This window comes from Schistocerca serialis, chromosome 5, assembly GCF_023864345.2.
Source record: "Schistocerca serialis cubense isolate TAMUIC-IGC-003099 chromosome 5, iqSchSeri2.2, whole genome shotgun sequence".
NCBI classification, from domain to species: domain Eukaryota; kingdom Metazoa; phylum Arthropoda; class Insecta; order Orthoptera; family Acrididae; genus Schistocerca; species Schistocerca serialis.
This window is the reverse complement of record NC_064642.1, coordinates 243,046,435-243,072,906: the sequence shown is the minus strand read 5'-3', so window position 1 is coordinate 243,072,906 and position 26,472 is coordinate 243,046,435. Positions and strand designations below refer to the sequence as shown.

The following is a 26,472-nucleotide window of genomic DNA, read 5'->3' as shown; positions in this document are numbered from 1 at the left end:
ATCATAGCAAGAGGCTGCAATCATGACCTATGAAATATGCAAAAACTAAACTAAGAGAGGTCAATAATTCCAAATGACCCTCTAACTCTAACAGTGCTGACATGTTTCCTCCATCAGGACATCAGACTCTGAACTCAGTATCTGGCATAGACAGGCAAAGAGGTCTCCCCACTGTAAGGAACGTCTAATCCATGTAGGTTCTTGATCTCTCAATGTTCCACTGAATTTTGGGAGCTATTTTATTAGTGCGATTTGTCTATGTTGTTCCCCTTTACCTTCATCCTTGCATATAGTTTGTGATACTTAGAAGTGATCTAGAGGATTTTTTCTCATTTTCTCATAAAAACTTCTAGTTATGATGATTTGGCTCAAATGGTTCAAATGGCTCTGAGCACTATGGGACTCAACATCTAAGGTCATCAGTCCCCTATGATGATTTGGTACGTCGGTTCTTATCAGAATCGTCAGATTAAACAAGCATCAGGTAGCATGACGACCTTACACCAATCTTTCTTTGTGTTTGGTTTCACAGTCTCCATTTCTCCTTAATTAGTTGAACTGACTTTGTTCACTGTGTATTGTTAACTGTCTTCTTTGGTGACATGGGGAGCTGTGTGACAGTCTTTTTTTCTGTCCTTTGCTCATTTCCATTTAAGTGGCTGCTTCAACTACTGGTACTTTATTTTTATTATTTTCTGGCCCTAAACAGGCTACATCAGGCTGAGCCAATGCTGTCATTGCATGTGGTATGGAGGGCCATGCGGTCAGCACACCACTTTCTTAGTCATTGCCAGGCTTCTTGACCTCGAGACTGCTACTAACTGGTCAAGAATCTCATGAGTTGGCCTCAAAAAACTGAGAACAATCCGTACCAGAAATCAAATCCAAGTTCCCAACACGGCAGTCAGCCACGATAACCGCTCATTTACGGAGGTGGGCCGCTTCTTCATTATTGAAGCAATTGATGTCACAAAAGCATATGAGTTTTTCCTCTTCATATCAGCTGTCACCTAGAGTTTTTCAACCTTATCTCTTTGAGAATTGCAAAACATTGGTAGCTCCACAAAACATAATCTACACTTTGTCAATGAAACAAAAACTTATGGGAGTACTAAAGGAAAAATTATGTTGAGATTGTAGCAGAAGAACACCAAACATTCACAAGAAAGTATAAAAAAAAGTACCAAATAGAATGGAAGCTCACTACCCCAGAATTTTACTGCATCTGGAAAGGCCAAATTTAAGAGCAGGATTGAAACAGCAGTGATGCAGGAGATGAACAAGGAATGCTGAATCATGAAAAAAGGGCATGATTACATCTGAGCAGAGTCAAAAATGGGACAAATACTGAAAACGTATTTAGCTTCATGAAAAAGACCTTTTCTAAACATAAAAAGGTTAAAAGAAAGGGGTGGACAACACATTCAAAATTAGTGTTGCCTTTGGGCTAAAAGATAAAGTAATGGGTAACACTATAGGACCAAAAAGTATTGTGATAAAGCATTTATTCCAAAGACTGGGCAATACCCCAGTGGAAGAGGGTCTCCAGTGACAAAAGGCACCAAGATAAACTAAGTGTAAAGGATCATACACTGTTTAGAACCAAGCCAGATGTGCTGTGTTTGTATGAACACTGGTTATCAGCACAACAGGCTGAGTACTACAACTGTACTGAATATCTGAATTTGCTAAGTGCATGGTACAGAATAACTGCTTCCTTTGTTGGTGTATCAATATAGAAATTCATTTAAAAAAACTTCTGCCTGGACCTCGATTTAGAGTTGGCTGATGTAATTTATATCACTATACACCACTCTCCAAATGGCAACTTAGTGGACAATAAGTCTCCTCTGACCCAGGGTTGTGGGTGAATTTTCCGAATTCTAACCCTTTTCCTAAACCTCTCAGTCATTTTCCTTCACCACTCTTCCTTTCCCTTTAACCCTTCTGCGTGAAGAAGGAGCCAATGGCCCCGAAAGCTTGTACACTCAAAACCTTTTTTTGTTTTTGTTTTGTTTTTTGTTGTGTGTGTGTGTGTGTGTGTGTGTGTGTGTGTGTGTGTGTGTGTGTGTGTGCGCGCGCTCTTGCTGCTGCTTGGTGAGTAGATTTTTTTAGCTATCCAATTACATTATATTGTCACAAGCAGAAAAAGATAAGATTGCTAAACACTGTAAAGATGACACATTGAACTGCAGATGGACACAAGGAATAGACTGTTACATATTTAGGTTTCAGCCACAGCCTTCTTCAGAAAAGAAAACACATACACTTTCACACAAGCAAGCACACCACATGCACACATGACTGCTCTCTCTCTGGTTGTCTGGTCTGATACTGTGGGGTCAATCTGCACGCTGCAAGAAAGTACTATTCATCCAAAAAAGCAATAAGACTCACACCATCAATCTGGAAACTGGACCACAGCAAACCCATCTTCACACTTTTAGGAATGAGAACAATTTTCGATCAATATGTCTTCACCTGTCTCATGTATGTGAAGGAAAACCATGAAACATCCAACAATAGGAGGGATATCCTAAATTATAACACATGCATGATGAAAACAGACATGTCAAGCTGTGTGCACTCCATGACAGGGGACAGTTCCTCAATAGTGGCTATTAAAATGTTCAGTCATCTACAAATTGAAATGCAGTCCTTGGAATGGATGAAATTTTGAGGAAACATGTTCCACAATCTACATCAAATCCCTTGTACAGTTTGAAGGAAGTCTTTGAAAGAGAAAAAGCAAATTGGACTGCCTAAGTTGTACACTGCTGTACAAAATCAATTACTGTTTAGTGAAAACATAATTGTACAAAAAATATTGTCACTTTATATATAATTATTGTTATTGTTGTTGTTATTGTCTGAACCATAGTTTGATGCAGCTCTCCATGCAACTCTACCCTATGCAAGCCTCTTCATCACCAACTAACTACTGCAACCTACATCCTTCTGAATCTGCTTACTGTATTCATCTATTGGTCTCTCTCTCTCTCTCTCTCTCTCTCTCTCTCTCTCTATGGCTTTTACCCCATACTCCCCTCCAATGCTAAACTGGTGATCCCTTAATGCCTCAATGTGTCTTATCGACCAATTCCTTCTTCTAATCAGGTTTGGCCACCAATTTCTTTTATCCACAATTCCACTCAGAACCTTCTAATCTGTTACACGATCTACTCACCTTATCTTCGGCATTTTTCTACAGCACCTCATTTTAACAGCCTCTATTCTCTTCCTGTCTAAACTGTTTACCACCCATGTTTTGCTTCCAAACGTGGCTACACTCAATACAAATACCTTCAGAAAAGACTTCCAAACACTTGCATCTATATTTGATGTTTACAAATTTCTCTGCTCAAGAAACATTTTTCTTTGCCAGTCTACATTTTATATCCTGTCTACTTTAGCCATCACCAGTCATTTTGCTGCCCAAATAACAAAACGCATCTACTACTTTAAGTATCTTGTTTTGTAATCTAATTCTCTTAGAATCACCTGATTCAAGTTGATTACATTCCATTATCCACATTTCGCTTTTGTAGATGTTCACCCTATATCCTCCTTTCAAGACACTGTCCATTCCATTCAACTGCTCTTCCAAATCCTTTGTTGTCTCTGGCAGAATTATGATGTCATCCACAAAAGTCAAAGTTTTTATTTCTTCTTCCTGCATTTCAATTCCTACTCAAAATTTTTCTTTGGTTTCCTTTACTGCTTGCTCAATGTACAGACTGAATATCATCAGGGCTACAACCCTTTCTCACTCCCTTCTCAACCACTATTTCATTTTCATGCCCCTCGACTCATAACTGCCATCTGGTTTCTGTAAAGTTGTAAATACCTTTTCGGTCCCTGTATTTTACCCCTGCTACCTTCAGAATTCTAAGAGGGGGATTCCAGTCAGCACTATCAAAAGCTTTCTTTGTCTACAATTCTAGAACCATAGGTTTGCCTTTTCTTAACCTATCTTCTAAGAGAAGTCGCGGGGTCATATTGCCTCATGTGTTCCTACATTTCTCCGGAACCCAAATTGATCTTCCTCAAAGTCAGCTTCTATCAATTTTTTCATTCTTCTGTAAAGAATTCGTGTCAATATTTTGCAACTGTAACTTTTTAAACTAACAGTTCAGTGATATTGACAACTGTCAGCATCTGCTTTCTTCAGAATCTGAATTATTATATTCTTCTTCAAGTCTGAGGGTATTTCACCTGTCTCATACATCTTGTACAACAGATGGAAGAGTTTTGTCATGGCTGGCTCCCATAAGGCTATCAGTACTTCTGAGGAATGTCATCTACTCCCGGGGCCTTGTTTTGACTCAAGTCTTTTAGTGCTCTGTCAAATTCTTCACATAGTTTCATATCTTGCATCTCATCTTCATCTACACCCTCCTCCATTTCTATGACACTGCCTTCTAGTTCATCTCCCTTGTACAGACCCTTTATATACTCCTTCCACATTTCAGCTTTCCCTTCTTGGCTTAGCACTGGTTTTCCATCTGAACTGTTGACATTCATGCAGCTACTTCCCTTTTCTCCAAAGGCCCTTTTAATTTTCTTGCAAGCGGTATCTATCTTTCCCCCCAGTGACTCATGCTTCTAAATTCTTACATCTGTCCTCTAGCTTAGCCAGTTTGCACTTTCTGTCAATCTCATTTTAGGATCATTTGTATTCCCTTTCACCTGCTTCATTTGCTGCAGTTTTATATTTTCTCCTTTCACCAATTAAATTCAGTATCTCCTGTGTTATCCATAGATTGCTACTAAGCTTTGTCTTTTTACCTATGTGATCCTCTGCTGAATTTGCTATTTCATCTCTCAAAACTACCCATTCTTCTTCCACTGTATTTCTTTCCTCTGTTCTTGTCAATTGTTGCCTAACTCCACCTCAAACTCTCAACTATCTTTGGTTCTTTCAACTTTTGCATGGTCCATCTCCTTAATTTCATACCTTTTTGCAAGTTCTTCATTTTTAATTTATACTTCATAACCAATACACTGTGATTAGAGTCCACATCTGCCCCTGCAAATGTCTTACAGTTTAAAATCTGGTTCCCAAATCTCTATGCAGCTGCCCCCATCGGAGATTCGAGTCCTCCCTTGAGCATGGATGTGTGTGTTGTCCTAAGCATAAATTAGTTTAAGTTAGATTAAGTATTTCCATTTTCCAAAATATCTGCATTACCATTATATAATGAATCTGAAACCTTCTGGTTTCTCCCAGTCTTTTCCATGTACACAACCTCAGTTCATGATTCTTGCACCAAGTGTCCTCAATTCATTCACAAATTTTGCTCAATACCACACACAATTGCATTTTCAATAATAACTGTCACCCATATGTGCAGTCTGTCCAGTTATGACTGGAGAATCACATAGCTATGGTAATAAATGGTAATTACAAGTAATTACAATGTCTATACTGATCACATTTGTCTCTTATTCAATATATCTGGACGTAAGAGGAGAGTTGTGAGCTTGATAAATAAAGCATCTGTCTCTGAAGTAACTATCCTGGTTTGGAATGTGGAAGCTGACATTTTAAGTCGGTAGATTCATATTTCCATGAGACAGAATCTGAACACTGTATGTACATTCAAGTCTTGTACCCCAATTACACTGTGATCATTAGATGAGACTTTAATCATCCAACAATGAATGGGAATAATCATAGTTTTATTACTGGCAGGTAACAATACTAAATGCTTTCTCTGAAGACTTCTTAGAATGGATAGTTCACAGTCTTAGTCATGATGGAAATAAATTAGCTCTAATGGCAAAAACACAGTTGACCTTTTTGTGGATGTCCACACTGAAACTGGTACCACTGACCATGTGGTGATTGTACCAACAAGTATAAAAGGATTTGTATGTTGAGCAAATTAGATTGAGATACTATCTCAACAAGGAACACTGAACATTTGAGAGAGAAGCAGACAAGGTATTATGGCTGAAGTTTAAAAGAGTAGTTGAGAATTATGGCTCAAGCTTGAAAGAACAGTTTACCATGCAATGGATAGAGATGTAAATGTTACAACATTTCTTGAGGGGAGGGTATACCAGTCAATGTAAAGAACATAGACTACTGCATGACAGGTGCAAACCAAAGCACAGGGCTATAGATAGAGAGATGCTGTACGAACTGCATTAAGCTGCCAAAAGGGCAATGTATGGAATCTTCAATGACTACCACAGCAGTATAATAGTGAGACATCTCTCAGAAAATCTAAATAAATTCTTGTCATATGTAAAGGCTGTTAGTAGCATTGAAATTAGTGTCGATATTTTCTCAGACAAGAGAGGAACTGAAATACAAATGCAGAAATGCCGCTCTGTTTTCAAATGTTCCTTTACAACGAAAAATTTAGGTGAGCCTGGTAAAACTGAACAAAGCTACAGTGCCCAATTGAATCCCTATACAATTCGGTACTGAATTTGTCATCAAGTCAGCTACTCCTTTAACCATAATATACCGAAGATCTCTTTGAATGTAAAACCATTCTCTGTGGTTGGAAGAAACCAAACTCACATCTGTCTACAATAAGAATAGCAGATGTGATCCTAGAACAATTGTCCAGTATTATTGAGATTCATTTGTTGTAGGCTCTTGTATCATCATCTGAGCTCAAGTATAGTGAGCTATCTCAAACAGAATTATCTGCTCTAACCAACATAGTGTCCAACAACATCAATCATTTGAAATCCAGCTCTCACTTTTCTCACATGACCATAGATAAAGGTAGTCAGGTAGATGCAGTGCTTCTTGACTTCCAAAAACCATTTGACTCATTCTCAAATGTACACTTATTATCGTAAGTATGAACATATGTGGTATCAAAAAAAATCTATTGAGGAATTCTTGGTTGAGTGGACAAAGCATTTTATCTTGGACTGATGGTCATTGACAAATATAGAAGGCACTTTACGGTGTGTTCCAGAGACATGTAAAACTTAAAAGTACTTAATTTCACACTGTGGAGGGGGTAGGGGTGGGGGCAGGGGGTTGGGGAAGGAAGGTAGCATTATTTGACACCCCATTACTGTCTCCCAATGTGATGCACAAGTCTGAAATTTGGCCCAAAGATGCCAACAACTACCTCTGTAATAGTGAAAAAGCATGGCACCCTGTGATGCGGTCACTGGGCTCTGTGACGCTTCAAACAGCAAGGTGACACATGGGGGCGGGGGGGGGGGGGGGGCACAACTCACAGAATGACCAATGCCACACTCAATATGTCACATGATATGATGGTCATCCCACCCCCTCTTACATTTCATCCTCCTTTTGACACCTCTGTGATGGGAGGTCAGAACCATGGCACCTAGCTTTAAGATCATGCAGTCTACTTAGGTGCGACTGAGGAAAACCTTTCAGATACACCGTCAATGAAACCACCCTGCATGAGCAACAGGACAATGTTCTTGGCAACTTTCGACAGTGCTGACAGTCCATGAATGATTCAACCCTACTCTAACAGCATTATGAGGCTGCAACCCCACTGAATGTGATCTGGCTGCTTTAGAGTGTAGTGTGACCTCAACTTTAGTACTGGTATACAGGGTGGATTCACCAGTGAGTGTTAAAAACCATTCAATAAAAACTGAATATGATCTGAAACAGCAAAAGGTGTTTCTGTTTTTTCAGCCCTCCTGTGGCTTGATCACGGAAGGGTGCAACGTTGACATGTGTGTGAACAAAGTAGCAAACAGTCACTCTCAGTCCCCCCAGTTTGGCAACGCCCTAGGTGCCAACCACACGTCTTTGCTGAGCATGTTAAAAATCTGCCTGTGAGAGACTTAGCTGAATAGTGTCTTGCAGCTGCTCTATTGCCTTAGTGCAAGTAATTCTACCTAATGCCTGTCAACGGGAACGACACTGTTTGAAGCATGATTGAGCCTGAGAGTGACGTCTGAGGGTGGCTCACTTTGCACCGTTACAGAGGGGGGTTGTAGGCACTTTTGAGCCAAATTTCAAATTATGCATCACAATGGGACCCAACTACAGGGTTTTCAAAAAAGTGATACTGTGTATAATGAAGTACAGGCAAGAAGCTCTGATGCTGGAGGCAGAATATATCTTTGGGAAAAAGAAAACAACCTGGAAATAAGATGTTTAGCTTTTGACTGTGACATTGCCCTTTTAACCAGAAAATGGAAGGATGTGCAAAGAATGCAGGAAATCATTGGAAAAATGTGTCTCAAGCTCTTATATGAAGAGATGAAATACATGGAACACAGACACCAAGGAGAGAAATACTTGGTGACAAAATATGGAAATATCAAATGAGCAGATAAAATTAAATACTTAGGAGAGTGGATTCAACCCAACAGACTGGATAAAGAGGCAGTTAAAGAAAGAGCCAGACAATTACACCTTGCTTAAAAAATGACATAAAATAGGTACAAATAATGAGCGATATTCTACAAGGCCAAAATCAGGCACTGTAATTCAGTTATAAAACCAGAAGGACACTACGCTTCAGAGTGTCTTATTTTAAATACAAAAGAGACAGTATGAAGGATTTAAAAAGAAGGAAAAGAAGATTCTCAGAAAAACTCTGGGATCTCAGAAGAGTAACTGATGGGGCTTGGAAGAGTAACAAAAACAAGAGCTCCACAAGTACACCAAAAACATCACTGATGCAATGCAGAAAGGCTGTTTGAAACTTTATAGACACCTAACAAAAATGGATGAGAATCAACTCAGCAAAAAGATCTTCAGTAATATCACATCACAAAAGTGATGTCGCAGAAATGCTGAAAAAACTGAGCTGGCAGACATCTGAAAATAGATGCAAACTGCCCCGCAAAAACCCATTTTCTGAGTTTCAGGAACCAGCTTTAAGTGAGGATTCTAGAACCACACAAAAATCCCAATTTTTTACTCCTGTATGGATTATGAAGACAAGATAAGACTAGCTATAGCATGGAGAGAGGCGTCTAAGGAAACACTCTTCCTGTGCTCCACATGCCGATGGCACACACAAAAGCCCTAATAAGTGATATTGTGGTAAGTATCCTCAAGCTATGTGCTTCACAGTGGTTTGCAGAGTGTGGATGAAGATGCAGTTTTAATTTGTCAGCCAAGTGTAATTTAAAGGACATGTTTGAAGACATTATTAATATGAATATAAATATACTATACTAATAATCAAAACAGCCTGTTCACAGATTAGATTAGAGATTAGATTAGTTTTTCGTTCCATAGATCCGTACTGAGGAGATCCTCGTGGAATGTGGAACATGTCAATTTTTTTAAGCTGAAATAACAATACTAATAGTACTAGTATGTACAATACATCATTTGATTCTATTAAAAAATTCATCAATGGAATAGAAGGAGTTGGCCACTAGTAAGTCTTTTAGGCTCCTTTTACACTGATCTCTATTTGTAACTAAATTTTTTTTATGTTTGCTGGCAAATTATTGAAGGTGAGTGTTCGGAGTAGTGGACCCCTTTTTGAACTAAAGTGTGCAGATCATTTTTGTTCCTGGTATTGTATGTATGAACTGAGCTGTTTGTTGGAAAAAGAGATATATTATTTAGAACAAATTTCATTAAGGAGTAAATATACTGAGAGGCAGTAGTTAGTATACCCAGTTCTTTGAAGAGGTTTCTACAGGACGTCCGTGAATTTACTCCACAAATAATACGTATTACACGCTTTTGGACTCTGAAAACTTTTGTTTGACTTGAAGAGTTACCCCAAAATATTTTACCATATGACATTATGGAATGAAAGTAGGCAAAATATGCAAGTTTTTTTCATTTTTATGTCGCCTATGTCTGCTAACACTCAAATTGCAAATACAGATTTGTTAAGGCGTTTCTGCAGTTCTGTGGTGTGCTCCTCCCAACTGAATTCATTATCAAGTTGTAATCCCAGGAATTTAAGACTGTCAACCTCTTCTATCTGCTCTTCTTCATACTTTATGCATATGCTGGGTGGAAGCCTCTTACAGGTTCTGAATTGCATATAGTGAGTCTTTTCGAAGTTTAATGTCAGTGAGTTGGCTTTAAACCATTTGTTAATAGCCATAAAAATGTCATTAGCAGATCTTTCTAGAACTACACTCGACATACTATTTATTGCCATACTTGTGTCATCTGCAAACAAAATGAACTCGGCTTCTGGCAGTGTAACTGATGAGAGATCATTAATGTACACAAGAAAAAGCAATGGGACACTACATGTAATTTCTTCCTGTTCTAATTATGACTGATGACTTAATTCACTAGTCCCTTGCACTGACATCCTTTGTTTCCTGTTAGCGAGGTATGACTTGAACCATTTTGCAGCACTGCCCATGACACCATAGAATTCTAATTTATTTAAAAGGATGTTGTGGTTCACACAGTCAAATGCCTTTGACAAATCACAGAAAATACCTGCTGCTTGTAATTTGTTATTTAATGAATTAAGTACATTTTCACTGTAGGCGTAAATAGCCTTCTCGATATCAGAAATCCAAACTGTGTTCTTGATAATATGTTGTTTGTGGTCAGATGGCTGAGAAGCTGCCTGTACATTACTTTTTCTAAAATTTTAGAGAATGCTAGCAAAAGTGAAATCGGTCTGTAGTTTGATGGTATCTCTTTATCCCCTTTCTTGAATAGAGGCTTAACATCTGCATATTTTAGTCAGTCGGGAAATGTCCCAGTTATAATTGACTGGTTACACAAGTAACTTAGAATTGTACTAAACTCACAAGAACACGCCTTAATTAACTTTGTTGATTCCAGAATGAGATTTTCACTCTGCAGCGGAGTGTGCACTGATATGAAACTTCCTGGCAGATTAAAACTGTGTGCCCGACCGAGACTCGAACTCGGGACCTTTGCCTTTCGCGGGCAAGTGCTCTACCAACTGAGCTACCGAAGCACGACTCACGCCCGGTACTCACAGCTTTACTTCTGCCAGTACTTTGTTGATATTTCATCGTAACCACTAGAATGCTTTGTTTTTAAAGATTTTATTATGGAAGTTATTTCTTTTGGTGAAGTGAGTGACATATTCATGTACCTGAAGCTATTTTTAAAGGCTAGTTTCAGATATTCAAGGGCATTATTTACTGATCCTGACAATCCCATTCTATCAGTAATGGATATAAAGTACTTGATAAATAGATTTGCCACACTATGCCCATCGGTTACTAATGTGTCATCTACCCTTAATGCTATTTGCTTCTGTTCCTTTCTGGTTCTACCAGTCTCCTCTTTCACTATATCCCATCTTCTCGTAGTGCATTTGTTTAGATGTCTGAATTACTATTTTTATGTTTAGGAACAACTTTTGTTTAGGTACAAATTTTATCAATTAACACATATAAACTGTAAGAAGGAAAAGAACTGATGAGCACCAACAGTACTAGTTACAAGCAGTACATATCAACAGAAAGGCAACAAACAAGCAGCAAGGAAAGAGTACTTTTGTCAAATGTGGTTACAAATACACACAAGGTATGAAAAATCACTATTGTTGAATTAGTTGATTACAAAAACCAAAAATAAATCAATAGTAAATAAAATTCTTTGAACTTAAAATGGTGTATTATTTATCTGTGATAAATATCATGCTTTTGCAACTTATTTTGTTGATAAGTATCCAGTTAAAAAAATTAAAAATAGAAGTTGAAGAAAAATTAAACATAAAACATAAATGTTATTAAAAATGCGGTAAGTCGGATAAATAAAAGTTACGAATAATCCTAAATAACATGCTTACAGTGACATTTTAATAAGGAAAAAATCTGAAAGAATTTTACATATGTAATCCCCAAACAACAGTTGAACTGAGCAGATCAGTGGACAGGAATGTTTTTACTCAAATTTTTACAGGATTTTTTAAATTGTGTTCCACATTTATACAGAATAGAGGCCTGGTCAAAACTAGAAAAACATCTCATAAAGATAACAAATTCTTGTTGAGATGTACAGGGTGTTCAGAAATATCCTTTACAAACTTCTGGGACTTGTACATAATATTTTAAACAGCAACCCATGTTCGGAAACATATCGTTTCTGAGGTACAGCTGTTTGCAAACACATTTGCTAGGTAGGTATGCAACAGGGTAGTCACAGTGTGGGATGGTTACATCAAATACGCTGGTGCATTTGGCACCTACCCTGCATCGCTGACCTAGGACAAGCCTTATTTGCATGTCTGAGTGTTAGTGCAACACAGATGAGCACATGATTGCGTAATACACTGACACGATCCTCCTGAATGGCAAAGCTCACAATGACAGAATAAAAAGCTGCAGTGTTTCAAGTAGGGGTAGAGGTAGCATGTCAAATTCTTTACCCACTGGTAGAAGCTTGACTGGGTCATGTGATAGCTGAGGTGTTGGGAGGAGGAGGAGGAGGAGGAGGAGGAGGAGGATCCTTGATTCCTCTGCATAGGAAAATACGGGAGGGCTGTCAAGGTACGTGAAGGTGCCAATATCTAAGTGATGAATATTTTTATGAGGTACAAGGAAGGGAGAAAAAATTATCTGAATACAATGAACATGTGCTGGTGGCTAGAGTAGTCCTGTGTCTGGATGTGAGATGGATGCAGCCACGAGCATGTTAGGGAATAGAACGCATTTTGTTTTTTAAGAGACCTCAAGACATTTCTGCACCTCGACTATCTGGTAACTGCTATTGAGAATGAAGTTTATGGGGAGGCTGATGCTATCAGGAGCAGTTCGAATTTAGTAGTGGGAGAGGCAACAGTGCCGAGAGATGGTCAGGGTGTGCAGGAGGCATGTTTTAGATGTGGCAGTTGGGAACACCTAATCAGGCACTGTACAATACATGGGAGTGTGGCACTTACTCCTCATGCCAGAAGCCTGGTCTAGTGTATGGGAAGCTGGGACTGCCTTGCGGGTAGTGGAAGGTGTGTGCGATACACGCTACCTGCTTGTGATATATATATATATATATATGCACTTTTAGGAACAGAACCAGTTCATGCCTTAGTGGATTTGACTAGCAAAATATCAATAATTGATTAAGATTGGTTTAGAAGGTACAGTAAGTTTGCGTGACTGCTACAGCTGGGACCGAGTAAAGAGGATTGTTTTACTGTTTCAGGGGAACTTTCACAGGTTGTACGGAAAGGTCAAGGTAAGTTAGGGATAGGTAAACTTACATGGCCCATGAAATTTTGGGCCGTGAGGAATTGACAGTTAATTTATTATTGGGGTGTTTTTTTATTTATTTATTTTTTTTTTTTTTTATTTTTTTTAGAATTTTGCCAGTGTGTTTTGCCTTAAGGGGAAAATGTATGAATTTTAAGTTTAGCCCCAACAAAAAGCTTGGCTTTTGTAAGCATAAGGTGACATGCAGAGTGTTGTGTAGGCAGTTATGAGGGCAAGTTTGAGGTTGGACACTTGTCTGCCACAGAGAGGGAAAAGTTATTGCAAGTTCCCAGTAGATTCCCAAATATGCTCGCCAACAGGCTGGAGGTTGACCACAAAAACAAAACATCATCGCCCTGACTTATCAGGAAATGGTTAGACAAACACCTTATAGGTTACTCCCATCTAAAACGTGTGAGTTGTGCAAAATACTGTCAGCAGTCAAAAGGTGGAATGATTAGGCAATCAGTATCATCGTATGCCTCTCCCCTACTTTTGGTTCCAAAACCCAACAGTTCCTGATTCCAACCAGTGGTGGATTATTGATTGTTAAATCAAAAGGCAGTTTTGGAGTCTGTGCCTCTGCCAGACTTGCACATGTTATTTTTTCTTTATTTTTTTTTCTTTTTTTGCCAGAGCTCAGGTGTTATCAGTCTTGGATCACAATCAGGCACACTATCAAATTCCCTTGGCAGAGAAGTCTATGCCACTGACAGCCTTCTGTATCGACTACAACCTCCATGGATTTAATCGATTGCTGTTTTATTTGGCCACTGGGGCTCCTGTTCTCTATCACTGATGGACTCCACGTTGGGTGATTTGAAGTTCCACTGTATGTACAATTACTTGGACAACATGGTAGTGTATCATCCGAGCTTCAATGAGCACTTAGAGCAAGTATTCAGCCAATTAAGATCTGCTGGGCTCACACGAATACCTGGAAAGGGGACCTGAGCAAAGAAAGAAATATGGTTTCTCAGGCACACTATGACAGCATCTGGGATCAAGATCAACCAGTCCCACACCGGGGCCATCCATAAGTTCCAGGTTTCAAGGAATAAAAAGGATATCGCCCTTTTCATAGGCGTGACAAATTTCTTCCGGAAGTTCATGCCCAACTTCGCAGGTTTGGTGATGCTTCTGAACCAGCTAAGGAGGAAAGGAGACAGGTTTGTGTGTGGTGGTGGTGGTGGTGGTGGTGTGTGTGTGTGTGTGTGTGTGTGTGTGTGTGTGTGTGTGTGTGTGTGTGTGAGGGGGTGGTAGCAGGCTACTTGCCTTCGAAGCCTTGAAGTTGGCCCTTAGCAATGCACCTGTGTCGAAGGGTTCCAGATTTCAATCTCCCTTTCACAGTACAGATGGATGCTTCAGCCAGTGGGGTACCCACAGTTCTGCTGCAGGAGCAGCAATGAATATGTACACCTTTGGCATACACATCCAAAGCCCTCACTGGTTTGGAGCTAAATTACTCAGCCTATGAGAAGGAAGCACTTGTGGTATTGTTCACATTAGAAGAATTCAAGTTTTACTTGGAACACTGCAAGTCCAGGTTAGAAACTGAAAACCAGGTGCTAAGTTGGATGTTGGCCCGTCCCTGAAAAACTGAGCAGGTAGCAAATTGGGCAGTCGGTATTTTGGCCTTTCAATTTGAAGTGGCCCACATTAAATGTACTGAGAATCAAGTCGCCAATGCCCTAAGTAGAATGTTTGAGCAGGAGGAAAGGGAGGGGAGTGAAGGGGGAAACCAAAGCATCAACATCCACTGTAAATACGGAGGTGCCTGACCCGCATACATGTGTGCTGTCCTGTCCGAAATCCCAGCTCTATTCTGTAGCCTAGCAATCGAGCAAGAAAAGGATCCAGAGTTTGACAGGATTTGTGAAGCAATAAGAGATGGGCTTCTGGTTACGGGATATTCCATCGAGAAAGGTGTGCTCTGGAATAAAGCCAAAGGAGATAGGAGAAATAGGATCTGCTTGCCTCACAGTCTGGTTCCTGAAGTGTCGTCCTATTTTCACCAGTCTCTGTGGGGGACATTTAGGTATACACAAGACTTACACCAAGATTGGGCAGCAAGTGACTTGGCGAGGAATAAAGTAAGAGATCTGTGGTTTGGTGGAGGTGGGGACACATTCCAGGACATAGGAGGGCAATAAGTTCGTACTGGGGATGGTAGACACAATCACATGTTTTTGTTGGTTGGCCCCAGCTGCGGCACTGTAGCTGCCGTCACCATGCAGCATCTATCTTTTTGAGTTTTGGCCCACTCCGTGAGCTGGTAAGCGATAATGCAGCAGTGTTCACATCAAGGGAGGTCAAGAGGTTTTGCTTTAACCACAGGATTAAGCAGATCACAATAATCCTGTATTACGCACAGCCATCATTCACAGAGCGCCTTAACTAGAATCCAAAGTCCATGCTCATAATTTACATAGGAAATCTAAGAGGAAGTGGGACCAATCTCTGGGGTGGTTGAGCCTAGCATTCAATACCCCACATCCTGATGCTTACAAAGGGGACACTGCCAAGGTTGACCTTCACTTACAAGGTACATTCTCCACTAAACAACATCTGATCACTGAACGATCTTCTACCAGAACGTGTGGACCCAAGTGATCTAAAAACCAGATAGCTGGCAGCGAGGTGCGACATAATGCACCCTCATCAAAGACAAGCATTGTATTAAAATAGGGAGAGAAGTACCAGGGCGCCACAGATAGGTATTTGTCCAGAAAGTCCTTGAACAGGTCAGGGGTGATGTAGGTGCCACCAGGAAGTTATCACCCAGGTTTGTGTGTTCTTACCACATGATTAATACCTCATCCCCTGTGAGCTTCCTAGTGGAAGATGTGCAGACCCCCAAGAGACTACGTATACACCTGAGCCAGTTAAAGTGGGTGGGAAGGTAATGGAAGACTCATAGAACGTTGTCTTCAGGTCTACGCCCTCCCAGTGGGGGAGATAAGAGGGGAGAGGGTGTTTGATGCACGCCACTGCATTCTTTGGCTATCAATTTACATCAGCGATAGTTGCAATGCTGGGGACATGACCAGAGGGTGTGGGAAGTTGCGAGGTCATGGGTCTAAGGAGGAGAGTGGCATGCAATAGAGAGATGAGGAAGTGCAGTGAGAACACGACACGTCACAGCGGAGCTCGTTATGGATGGGCACGAGTGAATCAGTGTCAAGAGCAACTAGGCCTTGCATGGTGCTGTTTAGTGAGGACAAAATAAGTCACTACGGCTGATGTCCTGAAGGTTTGAGAGTGCAGAGAGGGAACTACTACTACTACATTCATGGTAATATCATCATCAAGTATCCATCCTAGAGAATTTATCAGATATTTTTCATAAAACTCACATTGTCATGTACTGAAAGGCACAGGTTGTGTGTGATCTTGTGTGGGTTTGGCTCGAAATGAGGTAGTCCTGAGGTATGCTTCTGAGTTGTGTCTTAGTGTACAAATGTAAAGCATTGTGACTAAAATTAACAGGCATTGTATATCTGGGATAATACTGGTATGTACCTAGTAACAATTTTCTATGTACTTAAACTTATTGCGTGCTTAAAAACATATAAAAATGAGAGGCTAAAGGCCTATTAAACTGTCTGTTGTGCAGCTGCAGTGGTAGCCCAGTGGTTGTTATTTCCAATATTTTTCAAGTTAAAACATTTGGGACCGACATATGGCAGTGAACTATTTTAGCAAAAGAAATTCTGCATATACGCTATTGGTTGACATTGAGTGGCTAGAGCCACCTAGTTGAAATATTCTCTGTTGTTATTATTCTTATGGCCATCTTTAACATGTTCTGGCAGTACTGCCATATGCATTGTTTTAGAGTAATTTGTGGCAGTAAATTAGTTTATGTCCAGCCTACAATTGCAGCTCTATGTTTAACCTGTTATCACTGAATGCTTTTAAAACATTTCACTTGTTATATTGAAGGATTTGAGGCCTTATTCATTGCCAAGTCATAACCTTGAAGTAACAAGCAGCTAGTGCCCATATCATTTCATGTGACTGGCTGGACTTACGTGTAACAGGATGTGTCATCAGTGCTGAGGGCACCAGTAAATGCAAGTATTGTTTTCATGTATTGATCAAGGCCTATGTTTGATGACATCCTGTTAGGCAATTAGCTTCATTAGTGCTTTGAATTGAAACTCCCAAACACCTGTCAGTTTTCAGGAAACTGTTAACCTGCTTAGTTCAGTGGTGGCTAGAGCTGTGAAATTGTTTTGAAAAAAATTTTTGGTGATGTGTGTGGTGATGGGTTGGATTAAAAAATGTTTGGTGTATTCCGCAAGTGCCGAATCAAATTGGTGAATTCCTTTGAGAATTCGGGGCTGCTAGGTGCTGAGTTAAACTCCACATTTCGTCTGTCTGCACAACCTTTAGACCACTGGTAAATTTATCTTATTTTACACTGTATGTAGTTTGAAATTTAAGTGGTTACTGTCAGTTCAAATAGGGGAGTTAGGTGTTTCAATTAATATTTCAGTATTTTGAGTGTTGTGTAATCATACATAGATGGTTAAAGCCACTGCTGATTTGAATGATTCTATGGCTAATGTGGTTACTCCCAAAGAGTGGCTAGTGCCAACTGGAACTGAGAATCATAAATGATACTTTTAGGTGAGACTCCTGAGAACCGAGGGGAATATTAAGGTCTTATTGTTTGTAATTATTTAATAACGAAAGGCCTGTTGAATTTGTCACTTGTGTCACTTGTTTTAAAGGTGACTTTGGCTGACAGAATCTCAAGAACCCTGATTGGTTGGGTCTTGTTGAATTAATCTGAAAACTGGAATCTGTTATATAATGTGGCTAACATCAACTTTATGTCGTTTTGCTTAATAACTGTCTGCATTGCTTACATACTGAAGCACGATTTTGCCAATAAAATAAATTTAATGTTTGTGCCTAGTACCATCCACTCCAGGACACTTGTGACCTAGGTACCCCTGCTCCAAAGGTACCCCCTTTCCTTGTTTTTGTGGTCAGACGAAGTAGGAGGGGTGTGGGGAGGGTAAAGATGCAGTCAAAAAAAGAGCCAGAGAATTAGAACTTATTTACAAACCAACACAGTGGCTATTAATGAGTGGAACTGTAAAACAAATGATGTACTGGGCCACACCCAATCAATTACTTGTAAAAGTGGCCGCATTACCATCATGTTTTCAAATGGTTGTAGCATAGAAGAAGTACATTTCCAGACATTGGTTCCAGTTCACAATGTTATCTACTCACTCACCTCTAGGAGTCCTAGAAGCCTGTAACAGCAATTTCCAAACACCCCGTATGTTGAAAACTATCAGTACTTTCTCATTTCTTACTGGTTGTGTGGTCAGTTGTGAACAGGGAGCTACTTAATCCACATTTGTTTCAGTGCATGCAAGCTCCTGGGTCACACCACTATGCTCGATTACAGTTACGCCAATAGATACTAAGACATAGCACTGAAGATTTGCAGTTAGCAGTTTGTATTTTATTTGTGGATGAGATGAGATTTGCAAAGGGTGGGATAAAAAGTTATCATTTGTGGGCAGAAGCAAATTCTTGAGTGATGGTTGAAGTGAAGCATCAGGTTCACTTTAGTATCAATGTGTGGGCAAGAACAGAGCAACAAATCCAAAAGATCAAACGGGTGGTATTTATCATCAATTTCTGTCCACAAAATTACCTGCACTAACAGGAAGATAAGGGATACAGTTTATGCTCAACAGAGCAGCAAGCCATTTTCTACACCCTGCATGACAGTGCTTAATGCTAATATTTAATTAGCGATAAAGTGGTTTTTTTGGGGGGGGGGGGAGGGGGGGGGGGAGGCTCTAGTAACACTGTCACCTCATTCATCTAAACTTAATCCCTCAGATTTCTAGGTACAGTGGCATTTGAAGGCATTGATGTATTCCACACTCATCAAAAAATGCATACACAAAATGAGCCCATGGTGAATGCATGTGAGCAAATCTAAGAACAGAGAAGTGTTTTCAACTGTATTTGTGATTCTTTACGGAGGGCTGAAGGATTTGTAAAACTAAGTGGAAACCACATACCAACAGACAGATGATTATCAGAAAATAGAATGGCCCATACCTCATGAATTACCTATTTTTAGATATATGTTTTTAGGACCTTTATTTCCTAGTTTCGACCAGTACCATTCCCTGTAGAAATATGGGAAGTTTTTTGAACATTTTGTATGTGACGTTCCACACTCATATGAAATGTACATTCAATGAAAATGGTCCCAGAACTTTTACTAGATAAAATGATATAAATTGCTGTGCTATATTAATATGATGCACTGCTCATGAGATGGTTAGGGAATGGCCTCAACAGAATTCTACAAATAAAAGGACTTCCTATTTACATTTTTCCAACATTATCTTTTGAATAAGAGAGATATTCAATGTAGAGAAAGAAAGACTGCACTGATTGTACATGGTCGTTCAAATCCTATTAGTAATAAAACTGACACCGGTTTTTAAAAGCCTGAGGAAAGATATAATGCCATTTAGTCTTTACTTATAACTTCTGCTGAGCAGCGAGTGTGCCAATATTTGTTGAAAATGAAATGCTGTAATAGTTTACCCTGTAAGGATTGCCAGAGCAGTCCAATTCAAAGCACTGTTGTCTTCAGATGAAATTTCATTGCTGATTTAGTCTGCTACTTAATCACTAGTATTGATGAACTACTTTAATCGCCTCCAAGCAATTCTTCCATTAGCACCCAATAGAAATTTGAAAATTGTGCTTTGAATAGTTTCTCGGTAGTGGATAGTGGTTCTTTTGTGCTACATTGTGCCTCAGGTCATAAAGACAATGCCTAACACACTTTAAAATGTGCTGTGTCTCCAGCCTCACCCTTTCCCCATGAAACTAATGTGATTTTCCTTCTAACTTGCTGTCACCAATCACTTAGACACGCCAGAACTAAGTTGGGTTCATAAGAGGATAAATACCAAGACATAATAGTAACAACATTTATAAATGTTCTTCATTTACTTTGCAGACGATTCTGCTAAAAACAGTATGAAACTGTGACTGAGTTATTGTTTAGTCTTGTGATGCAATCGATCCAAGGAGTAGCAGTAATAAACGTAATGCATATTACCTACATGAATTAAGTACAACCACTGCAGAAATTAAACATTAAATACAGATTTTGTTTTGCTGCACTGACAAAAAATGTAACCTACCCACTGATTGAATATCTAACGTGCAGAAGAGGCATGCATGTTGAAGATGCAAGTTTAGAAATTTTGATGTTTTGAGTGTACCAGGTGCAGATTATTTCTTTCAGAGAAACATCTGTTAATTCAGTGGAACACTTACTGCCAGATTGTTCAAGGGCATGCTGAAAGTAATGCCATTGAATCTTTTATGTGAAAACTCTTAAAGCTTTTCAAATAAAACAAATGTAGTTAACATTCTACATCTTTATTCTTGAAGTCTACATATCTGTAATCTTCTGCCACTAGAGGGCTCCGAATTGTAGTGAGTAACATGGCGGTGTGTAACGTAACTATGTCAATGCATGAGAAACAGAACGCTGTAATCGAGTTTCAAACCTGAAGAGTTCATTCACAAATGGAGCAACCTTTCCTTCAGCATGATACCAGACCATACACGAATGCTGCGAGACCTGCAACAACCTGAAGCCTTGGGTTCACTGACATCAGTCACCCTCCATATAGTTCTGACTTGGCTCCACCTGATTTACATCTGTTTCCGAAACTTAAGTAACACCTTCAAGGACTTCACTTCAAAGTGATGAAGCAGTGGAAGCAGAGGTGAAGTTGGGACTCTGTCAACAAAGTCAAACATTCTACAGTGACGGTATCAACAAACTGATCTCTTGGGAGAAATGTGTTAATCAGCAGGGTGACTATGTTGAGAAATAGTGTTTAGCATTCTTTTTGTTGTGCCTATCTGCAACTCAGCACTTCCACTAAATAGTGAGTGGCAATCTATACTTTCCATAATATTGTCATTCCATTCTGGATTTTCCATGATTGAGCAATAAATGAGTAGACATGAAGAATAACGATGCTGAATGTTAATATAGTTTGTTTTATTTCAAAGTATGAAGAGTTTTTATGCAAAAAATTCAAAGGCATTATTTTGCAGCCTACACTTGCATCATCTTGTAATGTCACGAGTGGAATTCAGTTTACTGTTAATGCCAGAAGAGCAGCAGCTATCACATTAGCTAAAAACTTCCGATTCCTGCAGACAAAAACTGTTCTTAAAATTGCATAGTAGCCTCAAGTCACATGTAAATTACATGTGACTTGTGACTGGTCTGTAATTTTAATTTCTAATGGTCGCTATGCCCCTAAAGGCACACCTAAAAAAACTCTGCCCAAATATGCTATGAAGGCATAACGATACAGACCTGCTTGCGTGTTAACGTCAGCCCACAGGTGTCACTCGATGCAGACATGAGGGGCATGTGGTTAGCACACCTCTCTCCCGGATATCTGTCAGTTTATGAGACCAGAGCTGCTACTTCTCAATTAAGTAGCTTTTCAGTTTGCCTCACAAGGGCTGAGTGCACCCCACTTGCCAGCAGCACTCAACATATCGAATGGTCACCCATCCAAGTTCTAGCCCAGCCCGACAGTGCTTAACTTCAGTGATCTGACAAAAACCAGTGTTACTACTGCGGCAAGGTTATTGGCTGCATGCATCATCTGCCCCCACTAAAAACTGTTCTGTCATTAATATATTTACAATATCAAATAACGGACAACTGAGCACTTTCCAGATAGAACCATGTAGCGATTGGGAGCCTGTCATCCAAAATTTCTTAATCAAATTCTGTAAATAATTAAGAAGAAATTATTATTGTTATTTCCTTCTTTAGTATAAGGCCTATCCCAACAGAAAAGGAACACAAAAGCTGCTATGCAGTCATTCCGTTCACTTTAGTTAACTGCAGCGTTAATTCCAGTTGTCACAAGGGCAGAAAATACACACCTAAAGACATGTCTTGCATTACATAATTTGACAGATAAAAAATCTACTCACCAAGCGGCGTCAGGAGCACACACATATAAAGGTACTAAAGTTTGCAGGCTTTTGGAGCCAGTGACTCCTTCTCCTGGCATAAGGGTTGACAGAGAAGGAAGGGGGGTGAAGGAAAAGTACTCTTGATGTTTAGGGAAAGGGGTAGTAATCAGAGAAGTCAAGCTGAACACCAGGTCAGGCGAGACTTCCCAGACGGGATAAGAAGGGAAGACTGACTGTTGGGTACTGCACCGGATGGGATTTGAAAACCTGAGATCTTAAAAGGTGGAAGACAGGGTAATACATACGACAGATTATCGCCAAAACATTGTCCACAAGTCAGTAACAGCGGAAAGCTAACTGCATTGCATGTGGTAGAAGCAGGTGGGGGACAGCGAGAAACAGACAGGTGTCAAAATGAGAGATATAGAAAACTAGTTATTGTGAATAAATGTTGACACTGAAGAAATTAATGTAAATGAAGGCCAGGTGGGTGGTGAGAACCAACATTCTGTAGTGACAGTTCCTACCTGTGTTGTTCTGAGAAACTGGTGTCTTGGAAAAGAATCCAGATGGTGTATGCAGTGAAGCAGGCCCCAGGGTCATGACTATCATGTTGTAGAACATGTTGTGCAACAGGATATTATGTGTTGGCAGTATACACCCTCTGCCTGTGCCCATTCACCTAAACTGATAACTTCATAGTACTCCTGCTGATGAAGCCCGAACAGTGTTTACATAACAGCTGGACTATGACGTGTTGTTTCACAGGTGACTGTCTCTTTGATAGTATGTTTTGCCAGTTAAGGGTTGGTCTAGGTACTAGTAGGGGGGTGGATGGGGCAAGTATTGCATCAGGAATGGTAACAGGGGCAGGAGCCACAGGATAGGGAAATGGATGCAGAACCAATATAAGGTATGACAGGGATATTGTTAAGATTGGGATGGCAATTACAAGTTATTCTGTGTTTGGTGGGCAGAAGTCTGACAGAATGGACCTCATTTCAGAGTATGATTTTAGGAAGCCATAGCCTTGTCAGAGGAGCTGATTAATTTGGTCTTGAACGTATTAATCAGCAACTTTGACAAGGCTATGACTTCCTGAAATTATGCCCTGAAATAAGCTCTATTCTGTCTGACATTTTGCCAACCGCACCTATAATATCTTTTCGTTGCCATCCCAATCTCTACAATATCCTTGTCAGATTCTACACTCCTGCGCCCATCTTCCTACCCTATGGCTCCTACTCCTATGACTGTCCCCACTGTAATACTTGCTCTATGCAGCCTCCTACAATCACCTAAACCAGGCTGTCACTGGCAGAACATATATTAGCAAAGGGAGAGCCACCTGTGAAACAACATATCTTATACCAGATATTATGTAAACACTGTTCAGCCTTTCACATCGGTATGACTATCGGCACGTTATCAGTTGGGATGAATGGGCATATTTAGTGGGTCTATACTGGCAACACACAATATCCTGTTGCAGAGCATACTCTGCAGCTTGACAGTTGTGACCTCAGTGCCTGTTTCATAACAAGTGTCACCTGGATTCTTCCCCCAGAAACCAGCTTCTCACAGTTCTGCAGATGGGAACTGGAGCTAAATTTCCTTGGTTCTCACCAGCCATCTGGGCTTAATTTACATGAATTACTTTGGCCTCAGCATTTATTCACAGAAACTATTCCTTTCTTCACTTCCTTTTAGTTTCCTGTATTTTTCATTTTCTGACCTGTCTATTTTTCACCATCTCCCTCCCACCTCTAATACATACAATGCACATTTACAATGCAGAAGCTCTTATTAACTCATGGACAACGTTTTGTCAGTAATCTCTATCTTGTCTATTAACATCCTCCCCCCCTTCCCTTTTCACCTTTAAGCTCTCAGGTTTTCAAATTTCATCCAGTGCAATCCCCAACTATCAATCCCCCCTCCTCATCCTCTCTGCTACATCTCTCCTGACCCGGCATTCTCTACCCCTTTTCCTTAACCTAACTAGTCCTTTTCCTTCAACCCTCTTCCATCCCTTTAACCCTTCTGCTAGGAGGAAGAGCCGATACATTGCAAATTTTAGTATCTTTATACGTGTGTTCTCCTGCTGCCATTACAGTTTCAAAAATTGATTATTTTTGTTGATATATTCCATAACTTGTGTCATTTTGTAGCGGACAGTCATATCTAAACTGTCTTTACAATTTTTTAAAAAAGTGACTAAATTATAGTAAAACCAAAAAGCATGCAAAAAGATAACATTTCTCACCATGACAACAGGTGAGAAATCTGTCATCTCAAATTTCTCCTCGTCAAGCCAGTAGCCAGCCTCAAGAGAATGAAGCACCCAGTCAGGGCGAAGCACCCAAAGGCCTCTTGCAATTGCAAATAGCATGTTTAAGGTGCGGCGGGGACCTCCGGAAACAACATGTGTTGTCAAGGGCCCAACCTTGTTGTCAATATTAAAGCCTCCCAGTGATTTCACCACTGCCGTCACTAAATCCACGTCCCTATAATGTCACAGCAGAATGTATTAAAAAAAAGTTGTTTTATATGTTATTAGTAATGTAATATCTAAAAGTTGATCTATAATTTGATGAATATGTTCCCATTTCAAGATCCCTGAATAAAGATTGTTAGGTAATATTTCAATTTTACAGGAGAAACCATGATAACTTTCACAGCAAAAAATAATACAGACTCATCACTGGATGAAAATCTGAAGCCAAGTGCAATAAGAGATAAAGTATTACTGGAGGAGAGCATCCCCATTTTGACAGAAAGTTCCTCAGATAATGTCACAAGAGTTTTAATTTAGATGAGCAATACCAAAGAAAACCTATGATAAATGTTATTAGTGGTTACAACATAAAAAATATTAAATCTTCATGAAGTTATGGTGAGGTTTCAAGGCTACTTGTTACCACCACTGTAAATGCTGGTCTGTGGTGCAGATAAAGCAGTACATCACAAAAGTCTGCCTGATCAGCATTTGCAAGTCTTATTCGCAACAATGTACAGACAATGCATAACATGGACCTCACAGTGAAGTCTAAAACGCATGAGGTCTGATAACAGTGTCTGTCTAACCAACACTGTGTTAATGCAACATGTGAATGCTATCTTCATTTGATGTCTGTTCAAGGAACACACAGTGGTATAGATGACAAATTATACATCTGTTATTCAGAGACTATTCTCATTCTATCCCTAGTGATGGAAAGGTGCATAACAGTTTATTGTGTCACTATCACATGGCTATCAGCATCTGACGCTTAAGTGGACTACGTGCATTACAATCCTCTGAAAGGCCCTTCAGTATTTTGCGAAATAAAACCTTCAGTCTCTTTAATCAGAATAATATTGGAGTCCGAAACCTCATCATGACATCATGGTTATACTGTGCAGCTACAGGGTGACAATTATTGAACTACATGAAAAAAAAATGTATATTAGTTACGAACTACGGCATGCATACAATTTATTTAACAAGTAAATGTCACTACAGCTATTCAGGTTTAGATTGTGACATATCCGATATACCTGCCATCATTGGCGATGATGTGGCGCAGACAAATAGGGAAATTTTGAATGACCCGCTGAAGCGTCAGACCATCGACACTGTCAATGACTTCCTGACCGGCTGTTTACAGCTCAGAAATGGTTTTAGGGTTATTGCTGTACACTTCCCCCAGAGAATATGGCTGCCAATCAAAGACCATGCCAGTGGCCTCTGTGTACCCCAGAGCCAGACTGTGGTCCCCAAAGTGCTCCTCCAGGACATCAAACACTCTCCTGCTTCAATGGGATCGAGCTCTGTCTCGCACGAACCACATCTTGTCGGAATCAGGGGCACTTTGGATAATGAGGATGAAATTATCTTCCAAAACCTTCAAGTACTTTTCAGTAGTCAGCATGCCCTCACGGAATATCACATGGATTATTCAGTGACTGGACAATGCACACCATACAGTCACCCGTTGAGTGTGAAGAGACTTCTCGATCGTGGAATGCGGATTCTCAGTACCCCAAATTCACCAATTTTGCATATTGATGAACCCATCCAAATGAAAGTGGGCTTGGTCTCACTAAACCAAACCATACAGCGCATACTAATTTCCATTATGCCTTGCAGCCAACCATGCAGTTTGAACATCCCAACGCAAACCATTCGGAAGTTATGATGATTTTAATTCATATAGTTCAATAATTGTCACCCTGTATATACATGCTGTCGTTAATGGAATGAGAATGCTGCTAAGGAGGCTATATCTTGCAAATCATGCAGCCCATGGCATGCACAAACATTTTGTGTGTGTGTGT

At 39.9% G+C, this 26,472-nt stretch overlaps 1 protein-coding gene across 3 annotated transcripts in view; it reads right to left on the bottom strand.

Moving 5' to 3' along the window:
- Window positions 1–26,472, bottom strand: part of LOC126481536 (uncharacterized) — a 245,530-nt gene that overhangs the window by 22,598 nt on the left and 196,460 nt on the right. For 2 of the 3 annotated variants that reach the window (XM_050105346.1, XM_050105345.1), the window contains one exon: window positions 24,419–24,659. The exons of the other annotated variant lie outside the window; for it this stretch is intronic. In XM_050105346.1, coding sequence (XP_049961303.1) covers window positions 24,419–24,659 — 241 coding nt within the window. The remainder of the gene's footprint in view (window positions 1–24,418; window positions 24,660–26,472) is intronic. 3 annotated transcript variants of the gene reach the window in all.